Raw genomic sequence first — 15,249 nt, 5'->3', positions numbered from 1 at the left:
ATAATCGTAATAGTCCTTCCCATAATACCGGAGGATTGCTTTCATTTATGTGGTTGAACCATTTCATTTTTATTTATCACATATTCTTTCAAAGTCATTTTATTTTATTGTACGTTATTATACAGTTAAAAAAGTTATAAAATCTGAGAGGAATGCTTACTAGGCCTACAGTATATCATTTACTCGAGAGAAAACCGACATTGTATTTTGAGGTCTCAAGATATTAGTCTACAGAGACCTATATTAATTTATAGGTCTCTGGATATTATAAGCATATTGATGTCAACATTTTTTTTTCATACCTGAACCCCTATGAAACTTAAGTTATTGACATAGCTATGCTTAAAAAGATTGGATCGCGCAATTCTTAATACTGTTTGGGTCGTTGTGACCGTACAAACGAAAGCGACCCATATTGAAAAACGCAGAACCGAAATTTAGAGAGGGTAAGTTGATACATTTGCAGTTTAGGCTCGACTGATCGATAACATTATTTTCTTACAACATAAACATTCTACAGTAAGGCTGGTGGATATCTGTTCATTTCAATATATATCATTGTGCGAATGTATTCAGAATTTACGTAAGAGCAGTCGCAATCGGCCGTTGCATCAGATCACTGACCGGCCAATGCAAATGAAAATATCAAATAGATGGCACCCTGGGCGGGGAAACTATTAGGCCTATCTAGATCTGTAAACTGATACATATTGTCTCAGAGTTTTTTTCTGTTATATGAATCCTATAAAAAGGCTATTTATCCAACACTCCAAATGGTGTGACTCACAATTTCACAAAATCGTGTTCCAATGTCAAATGTTATTTAGGACTACAGTTACTGACAGCAGCTATGTACGCCATATGTGCACTAGGCCTACTGGATGTCTTCTACTCCAACAATGGTACTGTAACGGGACTAACATTCAAAAGACATGTTACATAACTTACTGGTTGATTTTCATAGAGATAATTAGCTAATGCTATATGAGGATCCGAATTTGATGTGGACTCAACATCGAATTGTAAGTGTAACAGTTTTCGTATAGTGGATGTTTCTCAGGCCCTACGACTAGGTTCCGTGTGTCTGTGTAACTACATGTATATACACCCCGGTATGCATCATGACATTGCCAAAGACAATCAACGAGCAGATATATTCACATTTATTTATTTACATGACAGGAAACAATACAAGGCCTACAAATACAATCTCAAACAACTCGCATACTACACTCATATATGGAACGAAAACCCCCCCGACTAAGGCTACAAGTGTTTCCCTAATATGCCTATAGCCGACAGACGATCACGGAGGTTAAGATACAAACAAAACCAATCCTGCTACATAAGTTATTGATTGGTAGCTAATGTAACGTTAATTAGCAAAATTTAGAACAAACTTTTAACAAGTTATTATATTGTAACGGAACTAGACTGGACTCAACGCTGGTGCTCAAATGGTTAGAGCATCCGTCTAGAATTCTGAGGTCCCAGTCTGGTCATCACATTTTTCCTCTCCTATATTACATTTGAAACCCAACTGAATACCGACAGAGGTAGTATAGGGCCTTGCAATTGTCTTCGTGGTTGAAGGAAGGAGGAATTTATTGGACTGGGCTGGCCCCCCGGACTGAACTCTGGTGGCCAGGTACATGTAGCTCAAATTGCGAAAGCATCTGTCTAGAGTTTGGGGGTCCCGAGTTTGAGTCCCAGTCTAGATCTGGTCGTTTCATTTTTCCTCTTGTATTACAACATGGGTACTGTAGTACTGTATTCCCTGCATTAACTTAGGGCACTATTGACTGACATCAAGTTTACTTGGAAACCAAGCAGACTATTTCGTGTAGTTTTGCTTAATCGACTGTAAGGGCATATGGGCCTTCAATTTATAAATTGCATTTATATATTGCATTTTGTCTATTAGATATTTACATACTATTGTGGTTATATCAGGTGCACTGGAAGCAGTAAGGCATCATGTGGTCGACTAAAGTGTGTCGAGTGCCTATCACAGCATTTGTTGGATCGATAGGAAAACAGCACATACTTAGTGCAGCTCAAAAGCCCTGCATATTTGTTAGAGTACAGCAATGTTCCCAAAATACACGTTCAGCATTCTCCAAGAGGGCTCAAAAGAGAGTGTCTTTGAAGGAGGCCACCATGGCACCTGCAGGAAACAAAGGTTAGCATATACAACAAAACTGAAACATAGTTATCATATATTAGATTTGTTCTGGACGTAGATCATATTGTCTGATACACAATTATTGAATTAAACTGCTTATATTGTTTGATATGCTGCAACTGCATACATATAGATTGATCTAAATAAAGATACTATGAAGTTAGAAAATTTCATCAGCAAAATAAAATTTTACTTTACATGTTTTCTTTATATATTTTTATATCCAATAATTATTTTAAGATGAACATGCATGATTGGAAAGTATTTTTTGTGTGTATACATATCAGCAAATAGGTTATTGTATCATATTCCCTAATTTGATATATTTTCCTTTTGGCAGCATTTCAAATCGGAAATGGTGTAGCAGCAGGTGCAGCAGCAGCAGGAATTGGAGCTCTATGTTACTATGGACTGGGTTTGTCCAAGGAATCTGGGGCTGTTGATAGAGCAATGTAAGTATTCTCACAGTTATAGAAGCAAGATTGAAATGAGTGATTGAGTGGGCTTGTTTATGGAATTGATATAAAGAGCTAAAATATTATGAATATCAAAACATTCACCAAACTTCCAAACGAAAGTAAAATCAAATATGGTATTCAAATATTCAGTACAACAAATATTCAGTACAACATATTGTTTCACATGATTTGTCAATTATCAGTGTTCACCAACACTATTGATATACATATCAGTTCAATGTGAGAATATTTTAACCATATTCACTGTTATTCAACTTGTTGTGAACTATGGAACTATATCCAACATATGTAACTAAATATAGAACAAGTGTTTTCTGGTTTGTGACCATTACATTCTTTTGAAATATGTCAATATGCTATCATGAGATAATGGGCTTGATTGACTGACACTCTACCCTTAAACAGATGCTAGGTTTCAATTTTCTAGGTCATTTTAGCGCGGATGTTCAAATAGTTAATTTGCAGTTCTTTCATCCATATAATCCAATAAGCCATGTGGAGTAAAGTGATAAGACAGTCTAAATATAATAATGCTATTGTTCTTTTTGTAGGATGTGGTCCCAAGAGGTGAGACAACGTATCCGTTCCACCTATATGTATTTCGGTGGCAGCGTAGCATTAACAGCACTGTCAGCCATGGCTGTTGTACGGACACCCGTCCTCATGAACCTGGCGATGAAAAACTCCTGGCTGGTATGTGCATTTATATGGCCGTAACATGTACATAAAGGAAAAACCAGGACTACAATTCAGTTCTTTGTTGTGTAACAAAAGATTTCTACAATAATAGCGTATGTCTATGAATCATATTACAATATATTAGCAGTATCATTAAGAACATGTATTTCCAGTACCTGTGGCAAGAACCATTTTCACAGAGGAGTTAATGCAGATGATAGTTCTCTATGTAATGCATATTGATTTTCCTACATATGATATTTCACATTAATTTTATGTTTCAATATTGCAACATTGTACTGTATGATGATCGATTGAATAATGCTAATTCCAAGGGTTTTTCATTAACAGGCAATAGGTGCCTCCTTTGCTGCCATGATAGGCTCCGGAATGGTTTGTCGATCCATCCCCTACCAGGAGGGTTTTGGTGCCAAACAACTGGCATGGATGCTGCATAGTGGTGTGATAGGAATGGTGATTGCCCCTATAACATTGATGGGTGGTCCAGTCCTTATGAGGGCTGCATGGTACACTGCAGGAGTTGTGGGAGGTATACACTGAAATTAATGTCTAATCATGTCAGTAGTGCATACAGTACTGATATTATGAAACAGTGTCAGTGAGTTCCCTGATCTCAGTCTTATTTTAAAATTTCCTTAAAATTTTCCTTAAGAAAGCATTTACTAAGATTTAGTTTTGAATCGCAAAGAAAAATAAAGGAATTTCCTTTAATTCTTAAAACGAATGTTGATGAAACTGATGTAAGTTTGTCCATAGGAAAGGATGATTGGAGTAAAATAAAAATTAACCTTCATCAATGACAGTTGCCTTAAATTTTGAAATGCTTTCCCATGGAAAATTTTCAATGGAAAAACTTTTCTTCAGTTAATGAATCAAATTGGGTCATGATCCGACATAATTACATTGACACCAGACTAGTGGATTGAAGGGCTGTGTAAGTGAATTTGTTGTGGTGGGGTATTGGCCAATACTGGTTATAAGTGAGTTAATGGACAAAACAAGCACAATGAATATAGTTTTATAGATTTGCTGTCAAAAGCAAAGGAAATATATTTAAATAGATTTATATTCTGTCACTTGACTTAGTATTTGTGATTTTAGATTACCAGGTCTTTATTGCTACTATCAAATGTAAAAAAAAAATATAACTACCACATTCATAAGTACAGATATCAGTGTACTCAATATTTCAACCTTAAACATTGTTTATTTGGAAAATTAACTCTCTTATCTCTTACATAAAGAAATAGAATGGTGTAAAAGTGTTAACTGTAATACCTCTTTTCCTTTTGAAGGTCTTTCTACACTTGCCATGTGTGCACCTAGTGAGAAGTTCCTCAACATGGGTGCCCCTCTGACCATTGGTCTTGGTTTGGTGCTTGTTTCTTCCCTTGGTAAGAATATTTTTCAGGAACTTCAATTTTTTGTATGAACTGTACTTAGATTTTAATAGGAAGTGCAGGAATTAGTGACCCTCTCCCTATTCTTGAAATATTTATCTGTAAATTAGTGCCCCTTCCCCATCTCAATCAAAACCGTTTCCAGGTATATTCTATAAATGATAATTAATACCTATCAATTTGTCATACCATGAGTATTTTAACAAACTTTTGTACTTGCAAAGTAATTAATTCCCCTCTAGGCTCTTGACAGATTTTAATAATTTTTTAAGAGCACTACAACAATTACAGTACATTTAATTTGTAGTTTGATCATTTTGACATTTTTTTTACACTATCTTCATATCTTCATGTTTTCTGTATTTGTGTAATGCATTTAACACAACAACCATCATTGGTAGTAGTAGTACCATAATGTTGTTATTTTCAGATGTACATAATACTCCAATAATGACAATATGATTTTGGTTTCAAATATATGTTAGCTTACAACTCACTAAGAAGCAGGAAAGTACCAGTGAAAAGTAGTGCTGCATTGATTTATTCCTTTTTACCAAGTTACATACCATATGTATATGTATATGGCATTTAGCCCACCTGTGTCTTTTATAGGAACATGCTAAAAATTACTATTTTTATGTCCCTGTAAAAGTCTAACTCCTACTTTTAATGTGACTTTTCTGTTTATTAGGTACCATGTTTTCCTTGTTTATGTGACACTTCTGTTTTAATTACGGAATTTTACCATGTTTTATCTGTTTTCTAGGTACTATGTTTTTCCCACCAACCACCGCCATGGGGGCAGGACTGTACTCCTTCAGTGTGTATGGAGGTGTGGTTCTCTTTGGAATGTTCTTGCTTTATGATACACAGAAAATCATTAGAAATGCCGAACACCACTCACCTTACTCACCTGTTCCGTATGATCCAGTCAACCAGTAAGTACCATGGATCTTTTAACTTAGAATGAAAACAAAACACAGGAGTATAGGTTCTTTCATGTTTCCAGCAGTTTATATAATACTACGCCCAGAAAAATGTGAAAAGAAATAACCTTGACCCTATATTTAAGGACATAGGTGTCAGTTAAGTTAAAACACTGAAATGACATCTGATCAAGCAAACAGTCTGGAGTCTTAATATACATATTTATATACTGTATGTAGTCAGTACATGTACCTTCCTTTATTGATTGGGGCCGTGATTGTTCAGTCTGTTATGTGCCAGCCACGTAATCTCAGGTGAAGATCTGAGGTACATGGTCGACATTCCTACCTGTCTCGGGAAGCTGAGAAACAGACTGGTCTGTGCTGTCGTGTTTGCGTCCTTGATCAAAACACTTTACCCTAATTTCTATGGATACCATGCGACAGGCCTCACATATGTCGTTCAGTAAGGTAGTCACCTACTACTTCACGGAGACCTCGCCTGAAAAAGACCCTGTCTGTTCACTGGGCGCTAAACCCAGCAAACAAAACAAGCATTGCTTTCTGGAATGATAAACAAAATTTGCTTTATGAAATTAGTTTTGATATTTATTCAAGATCATTGTTAAAAATTGTTCCTTGTGGCTTTCTCCAACAAAAACCCTTCATACTTATTAAAAGCAAGTCTTACAACAAGATATGTCAGTTTTAGAGAAATTATATTTAGTCTGTAGTGTTGGCATGGTAACTATTGGAAGTTGATTTTAAGAATTTTGATCCTGGACCACTTCTGAGGTCATAAAGCATTGAATACCAGTTGAACAATACAGGTCCATTGGGCCTCTTGTTAAAAATATAGGAATTTACCATTAATCGACATGTTAACATCAATTTAGCTGTTCAACTGAATAGAATTATCTAAACTTTCTTCAGAATTTCAATCTTTTCATAATGCCTAACCTACCAAGAAAAATATTAAATCCTATTAAATCTTTGACAAAGTATGTGATGTATTGTCTATTTTCATGAAAAAGAATTCTAGTTTGAAAATGTTTTTTTTTCTTTTTTATTTGATTTTTTGATTGGTTATTCTTATCGAGCTGACTGGTTATATTACAGATCCATTGGAATCTACATGGACACCATCAATATCTTTATCCGGATGGCAATGATTCTTCAAGGTGGCAGAAAGAAGTAATGTGTTGCGGAGATGACTTGATCATAACTCATTATAAAGTGTGGTAACGTCTTGATATTCCATTGATAGAATCACTTTTGGAGATGAGGATATATCCATGAGAATCCAAACATACAGGAGAGAGGTGATTGGCCCAAGATGTACATTCCTAAGGGCTTGTCAAAAGCAGGAAATTCTTTAGAGCTTGTTGGCAAGAAGGCTCGCCAGCCAGTTGTGATATAATCACAATATAATATTTATATACCTGTAAATTTACGAGATTGCATCACTGTGCTAAGTATAATTTGTTTATTATTTACACTGTGTTTTACAGATTTCGTGACAGTTAAACACAAGATATACTTTTGATAAGTATCATCTCTCTTGCTCTTTACCTGGTAGCTGTTCAAGGAAAAATGTGAAATTTATTATCAAAGAATCCTTCGACATTTGCTATTTGCTTGGTACAGTTATACCTGTGATGTGCTTAAATGATTGTATTAAAATTGTTACTCTGTTTTACTGGGGTTTCTTTTGTTCTTTTTTACTTTTTACTTTTGAAACAATTTCTTCACGATAACCAAGAGGCCCAATTTCATAATATTCGACCAATAATATGCTAGAATGTTTGTTGAAATGAATGGCATGGATCTTCTTTCAAGATCACTGGAGTCAAATGTGTTAAGATCTTTTTAGGTCACCTGCGACAAAGTCTCAGTTGACCTATTGCAATCGCCTTTTGTCCAGCTGCACTAGTTGTCCATCGTTAACAATTTGCATTTTCAACTTCTTCTCTTTTCCCCCCCAAAACCATACCTTCTGACAGGAAAAACTCAAATCTTCAATAACAATAATAATGTTTATTGATAAGGAGCACATAATCGCCGACAGATATGTACAATATCATCAACTCGCACACCTCACTTTTCTGATCCCATCAAACCTCATTCTATGCAAATTTTATAAATTGTAAATTTCATCTCAATCACCTAAATGAATATTATTTAGGTTAATATATATTAAATAAGTTGCAGCGACTATCTCTGAATCACCAAACAGTCACATACGACGTACCCATGCACTACTCAACCACAATGCCACCTATCAGAAAATATGACACTGAAGGAAAAATAATTATTGGCTATTTCTGTTCCTTCAAACTCCAATAATTATATAAAACAACAGGCCCAGGGACCTGATATTTGGGTCTGTAGCATGCTGGGATGAAGTATTATCAAGTTTGTTCAGATGGATGACCTTGACCTTCATTCAAGGTCACAGGGGTCAAATATGCTAAAATCTTTAAACAACTTCTTCATTGTAAGGAAGATGTCCAGAGAACTGATATTAAGTTTGTAGCCTGCTGGGATGTAGGGCTACCATATTTGTTCATATGGATGACTTTGACCTTCATTCGGGGGTGGGGGGTTCAAATATGCTAAAATCTTTCAATGACTTCTTGATAACAAGAGGTCAAGAAACCTGAATATGGCGCTTTTACATGCTGGAATGAAGGGGTAAAAAGTTTGTTCAATTTAATGACCTTGGCCTTCATTTAAGGTTACGGGGGTTGAATATGCTAAAATCAAAGACTTGAGCACCTCAGATGACCGTTAATGCCCATGGGCCTCTTGTTTAACAACTTATAATATGTTGTTGTTCCAATAACCTGCTCAGATGAAACAATCAACCTTGACCTACTTTCAAGGTCACCAGAAGAAAGAATTATTAACCAATCACTTTTTATTAACCAAGGGTCCCATGGTCATTATATAGGGTCTTAATCTACTCCAACAATGTTAGAGGTTTTACACGGCGAGATACTTTTGACTAGCGCGTCGCAGTCGGCAAAATAATATCCGATAGAAAAAGAGCCGACCAGCGGCCTCTTATGTTATAGGAGTAGGTCTTAATCATGCTGATATGAACGAAAAGAATTACATTTATACTACTTTCAAGGTCTTCAAATATTTCACCAATTTCTTCTAATTAACTCAGAGACTCGGAATCATGAAATGCAATCAGTAGCCTGCTTAGATGAAGGAATACCAAGTGTGCTGAAATTAATGACAATGATTTTTTTCAAGGTCAAATGTGTTATAATCCCTCGGCAACATCTTTCCGTTGAACCAAAAGGCCAAGGATCTGGTTATTGGGTTAGTAACCTTCCAAGAAGACAGGCTCCCATTAAGTTAGTTGAAATGAATGGCTTTGACATGCTATCGAAGATCAGAGGGGTCAGTGAGCGATGCATGGCTTCTTTTATAGAAGAAATATCCACACCTTAGTGTACCGGAGAACATGTAAATGAAAGACCAGGATGCATAGCAGCACAAAATGGCTGTTTGGTCAACACAATTGAGGATAACGGAGGGTTTGACCACAGGCACTCGCCTCGTCTGTCAGTACACCTAATATTGATTGTATATTAGGTGTATTGACAGACGAGGCAAATGCCTGTGGTTTGACCATTTCCAAGGTGATATTCCTGATGTGTTGGTCCAGTAACAGCAGTCATGGGTAACATTACCGGTGAAATGACTAAACACTGGAGACATATATTCATCATAAATGTTTCGACAAAGATATTTGTGTATAAATCCAAGGATGATGGCCGAAGTGAAATGCAGTATGTTAGTACAGTGCCATCCAACCATTATGTCAAGGACATACTATATGCTTAATGTGAAATTCATGAAGAAAAACATTCCTACTTTGAATAATCAAGTTAAAAGGGACATGTGGTATAAAGCATTGTGAAATGCTTTTATGCCTGGCTTGCAGTCGGTTTAAGTACTTAGTCATTTGAAATGCTGCAATAAGACCTCTCTCTAAGTGGAACTAATAACCATGGTTGCTTCCTAGTACATGGTTGCCCTCCAACCATTGGTGCTTCACAGTGCATAGATGCCCTAAAACCACAGGTGCTTGCTAGTACATGGTTGCCCTAAAACCATGGGTGCTTCTTTGTGCATGGTTGCCCTCAAACCGTGGGTGCTTGCTAGTACATGGTTGCTCTCAAACCATGGGTTCTTCACAGTACATGGATGCCCTCAAACCACAGGTGATTACTAGTACATGGTTGCCCTCAAACCAGTTTCTACCTAGAACAGTATTGCCCTCAAACCATGGGTGCTTCACAGAACACGGTTACCCTCAAACAAAGGGTGCTTCCTAGTACATGGTTGCCCTCAAACCATCGGTGTTTCATAGTACATGATTACCGTTAAACCATGGATGCTCTCTAGAACATGGTTGCCCTAAAACTTAACGGAACGTTTCTAGCATTTTTCATCTAGTGTCCTTCACAGGCTTTCGATAAACCACCACGTGCACCTCACTTTACATTTCTCTGTTTATAACCTTTGTACTTTACTGCTCCCATTTATTGTCCTTTCCTCTCTACATACTCTCCCTATATGACTTCTGACATTTAAGCTCCCTATATATGACGTCTGACGTTTACACTCTATATGATCATTGCCGTTTGCCGTTTTCCCAATTGATCATTGCCCTTTAACCTCTCTCTGGTATGACCTTTCCCGCTTTATTCACAGAAACTGTGTATATATGTTAAATATATATAATATGTATGAATAATTGAAACTCTCCCGTTTGCTTCTCTGAGGAGTTCCAAAATCCTTCATTCGAGACATTATGATGACCTTAACATTTGACCTTTACCTTGTATTAGTTGTCCATCTTCTGGCTATCTCTCCTGAATTAATGATTGTGCGGAAATCGGTTGTGAAATTTCAAATAAAGCGCTTTTTTATTAAAAGACTTAAGATTATCGTGCAAATATCACAATACATATCGTAAAATCATGAACACAAGCAAAGATTTTAATCATAATTCGCACGTTTCATGTTTTACTAGACCGCAAGATTAACAATCTAAACAAAACATATTTCGCAACGTTTGACTTGCCAGAATATCTGGTTCCAGAAGGTTCCAGAATTTAAACTGTCAAGTCTGTGATATACATGTTTTTCTCCGGAAAATCTCAATAAAGATGAGTTTTTTTAAAGCAAACAGAATAATTCCCATTCAGCATATGAAAATCAATCGCTTCCGGATTATTTGATTCGCATATTGATATTAATACAAGGCAACTTTGTCAAACTGGATTATTGTCAGCCCATCACTCAACAACCTTGACGTAATTATAATTATATATAATGTTATACGAAAAAATATCTGTAAACCCATAGAAAGCTCCACATTTCCATCTGTAAACCCATAGAATGTTCCACATTTCCATGTGAACAATGTTTAGATCGGCATACCAGTCCTCACTCTGTGACAAGAAAGTTACTATTTTATCGGGTTTTTTTTTTATAAATTATCATACGTTTTGTATCTATAACTTAATTCAAGATTCATCAGAAATATCAAAGACGTATATATGCCGTGACTTAATGTACAATTATAAGGTTGAAAGTTGAGTATGCGCAACACCCTTGGAAAAGTATGACAAAGCAAACAGTGTATTTGGACTTATTCGGAGATCCAGTGTAGATGAACATATATATTTATATTAACTTTTAAAACACTTTACGGTCCCGTTTAGAGTACGCACCAAGCGTATGGAATCCTTGTAAAAATTAAGGACATAGATTTTATAGAAAAAGTACATAGAAGAGCAACCGAGCTCTTTGGTGGGCTTAAAACATGAAATAATATGCTACGATTACATCGCCTTAAGGTCTAAAATACCGTGACACAATTAAGAGGGGATCTTATAAACAATTTCGAAATTGTGACAAGTTCTACTCTCTATGACTCGCCACTGAGGATTTTTTCAAGTTATAGTAACAGCAGAAAAAGTGGATTATTTAAATTATTAAAAAGCTGATCTACGGGAAAACATCACTGCATAACAGATATCATTAAAGGGCCATTGCAAAGACATACGGAAAAAACACCAATGCATCACAGATATAAGGTACAGTTTTCCACAGCATGTTATAGACTCTAACGTGATGTGAAGAAAAAAATGGAAAAAGAAGATTCGATGAACACTTGTTGTAAAGCATGCAAAATAACCTTTTTTAATATATATATACATAATTTACTAAGAATCGGTACATCAAAGTGTTTGCATTTAGCGCCTTATAATTTAATTAACACTGGAAGCAGATACATATCTGGAACCTTCTTAACTTATTATTATATGTATTGTATTTAAATTAACATATATATGCATGTATACGTCCCTGATATGGCAAGAGTGATATGACATGTCAATCACAATTAGGGATGTACATCCAACACATACGTTCCTGCACGTGGCAATGCTCAAGAGAAACCACATAACAGGTTTTCTGTTCTCTTACTCTTTTCTGCTTCCCTGTTATTTTTCTGTTTTAGGTATACTTTATGTATGATATAGTACGTACTGGCTAATTTAGGTCATTGCTAAGTTTTAGGTTATTGATATGTTTTGCAAATGTATAATTTGTATTATCATGGTATTATGGAAGGGGACATTGATCCTTTCGTTTAAAAAGTTTGGTTGATTACATTTCAAAAAATCCTATTTGATGCAGGTGAACGTATCTTACAAGTGCCGTGTTACAGCACTCTTATGATAAAATATATCTGCATGTTCTTGTCTGAAGTGTTTCGGTTGTTCATAATAAGTGCACAAACGTGTAATGAGGCCAAGCACGAGATCAGATCATAAACAGTTGTATAGTAGGTCTAATCCGAATGGGAAACACTCCCCCTTGACAATGAACCGTTTTGATTATATAAAGAAAACTAGGCTTAGTTGCATTAACACACTTGAATTAAATTTGATAAGTGAAGTCGGAAGAGGAATGGTGACCCTTAATGGTTTATAAATCCCTTGATGAGGATGAGGAAGAGGAAGGCTTAGTATTGCAGATAGTTACAGGTCGTTCTCTCCAGACATACACATGTACATGTACCGAGTATATTACGTACAAACATTTACATGAAGCATAATATAGGCTAATCAGGCAGAGACCTATATACTAGGGACTCGCAACAACCGCTTTTCTCGCATAGTCACGACCTCACCTATTGTTCTCATAACCGGAGGTATATTTAGCGCGAGACCAAGCGCTGCGGCTGCGCAATAGGTGGATATCGGAGTTGTTTATATTAGTGACATGTGCCGTGCCAAGAGATGGCGACGACTGTCTGTGTACATGTGTCACCGCGTTTGGCCGAGATAACTTCACACTGGCGATAGTTATACCTATGCACTGTAATGTATATCGGAAGATGTGAACAACGATATTTAAGTAGTGTCTAACCGAAAAAAGCACCATTTTTCCGTTAATGATTCATATAGAAACACATGGAAAATGTCGTCCGATTTTCTGCCATTAGACGATGATCTAAATTTAGATGTATAGAGAAATATACTGACGACGATTCTTATATTTTCGATAGTGATACTGACTTCAGTCAGTGCTTCCCTAATTATACCGGACTCTTACAAGGGGACATATAATCACCTGTGTTATTTTCTTTGTATCTAAATACACTTTATTAATGACAACTGTCCAAGTATTGAATTACAGATGCTTAATCTTTTCTTGCTAATGTATACATACCGACGACATGGCTTTATTTGTTAACTGCCCAGAAGATTTACAAATTATGTTTGGATATATTTGTTAACTGCCCAGAAGATTTACAAATTATGTTGGATTCTGTATATGCATATACCATAAAATGGAATCTGGAGGTCAATGTTGATATAACTAAAATCATGGTGTTTAGAAATTGTGGACAAATAAAAAATAATGAGCCATGGAAATATAATAATGAATAATAATGACAATATAGAAATTGTTGACAGTTTTAAATTATTGGGTATGCTGTTCAACTACAATGGGAAGTTTTACAAAACACAAAAACATTTTGCAGAACAAGGCAGAAAAGCTTTATTTTCTCTGACAACTTCTCTTAGAAATCATTGCTTGAATGTAGAAACTTATTGTTTTATTTTTGATTCGTATGTAAATAGTATTTTACGTTATGCATCGGAAATATGGGGATTTCATAAAGCACCAGATGTCGAAAGCGTACATTAGAAATTCTGTAAAAAAAAAACTTAACTTAATAAGGTGCCTAAATCAACTTGCAATGACTGTTTACTGTGAATTGGGTAGATTACCATTAACTATTATGAGAAAATTAAGAGTGTTCAAATATTGGTGAAACAGTCGGATAATCTGGTAATGAAAACATGTCTTGATGAAATGGTAAATGAGAATGACGTGTGGATATGTGACATTAAGAATGAATTAGCCGCTTTAGGTATTGAGTACATGTTTTATTCTAATTCACCAGTAGACTATGTTTTTAAAAGCATTGAGCAGAGATTGACCGATGTTACAAAACAAAACATGTTAACAGATATCTAGTTCGTCGAAAGGTAGATTATATATCGATATCTGATAGATAGCCACTGTGTAGAGTTTTAAACCTATAGAAACTAAATATAAATGTATGTGGAGCATCCTCACACAAATCAAATATAGAAATAGGTAGACATAATAATATTACCCAAAGAAATAGAACCTGTAACAATTGTGATTTGGGCGACATCGAGGGCGAGTTTCATTTTTTTTGATATGTCCATTATATACAGGTCTGAGGGTAAAATGTATAAAACAATATTACTACAAAAGACATTCTGTTTTTAAATTAATCCAACTATTATGTCTTAATAATGTTAGAGAGTTGTCAAATTTAGGTTACATGTAATATCTATATTTGGCTTGCAAAAGACAAAATTTATTAGTGTAGATAATTTTATATTGAACAGTTTTCATGTACATGTATGTTACACTCTCCTGTACACATCTGTAGTTGTTTAATGTTATATATCTTGTATACCTATAGGCCTTATAGAGCTCATCTGCACCCACCACTAGACCAGTGATTCGTTGATTTATTTCACCAGCAGTTTTACAGTATAAAAACCAGCATTAAAACTATGCCTTTTTATCTTTTTTTTAGAGATATTTCTTGTTTATTAGACAAATGCTATAGCAAAAGTCTTAAGTAAAATGAAAACAAAAAACAAAAAAACACTGTCATGTTTGATGATTGATAATATTTTATTATTTAGTATTAAAAACTTTGATAGTACTTGGGTCATGTACCAATGGTAGATCTTTTCTTCTTTGGCATTCTGAAAAAAAAATGCAAGTTTAATAAGTATTGATACATTATGGTATAGAATAGGCAGAGAAGCTTCTATAAGATTTAAATTTGAAACATTCAAATTTCAAATACCCTGCAATAAATTCATCTACCCCAAATGTTGATTAAACAGATTTGTAAATTCAAAATTAACCTAAAAACATATATATCTAAATATGAATGGACTCATTTA

At 35.2% G+C, this 15,249-nt stretch overlaps 1 protein-coding gene across 1 annotated transcript; it reads left to right on the top strand.

The window, feature by feature from the left end:
* The first annotated feature begins 329 nt into the window (after positions 1-329).
* LOC117332790 (growth hormone-inducible transmembrane protein-like) lies at positions 330-7,388 on the top strand. Its single transcript, XM_033891824.1, has 8 exons — positions 330-446; positions 1,954-2,182; positions 2,526-2,637; positions 3,216-3,357; positions 3,694-3,892; positions 4,659-4,757; positions 5,530-5,701; positions 6,809-7,388. The coding sequence occupies exons 2-8, from the start codon at positions 1,978-1,980 to the stop codon at positions 6,885-6,887; spliced, it is 1,008 nt and encodes a 335-aa protein (XP_033747715.1). The 5' UTR covers positions 330-446; positions 1,954-1,977; the 3' UTR covers positions 6,888-7,388.
* Positions 7,389-15,249: the final 7,861 nt, after the last annotated feature.

This window comes from Pecten maximus, chromosome 1, assembly GCF_902652985.1.
Source record: "Pecten maximus chromosome 1, xPecMax1.1, whole genome shotgun sequence".
Lineage (NCBI taxonomy): Eukaryota > Metazoa > Mollusca > Bivalvia > Pectinida > Pectinidae > Pecten > Pecten maximus.
This window is presented reverse-complemented; position numbering and strand designations above follow the sequence as displayed.

Bases quoted from the DNA above. Each gene is read 5' to 3' on its own strand.
- LOC117332790 (XM_033891824.1), top strand. From the start codon at position 1,978: ATGTGGTCGACTAAAGTGTGTCGAGTGCCTATCACAGCATTTGTTGGA. The intron at 3,358-3,693 runs GTATGTGCATTT...TTTCATTAACAG, and splicing joins CGATGAAAAACTCCTGGCTG to GCAATAGGTGCCTCCTTTGC. The intron at 5,702-6,808 runs GTAAGTACCATG...GTTATATTACAG, and splicing joins CCGTATGATCCAGTCAACCA to ATCCATTGGAATCTACATGG.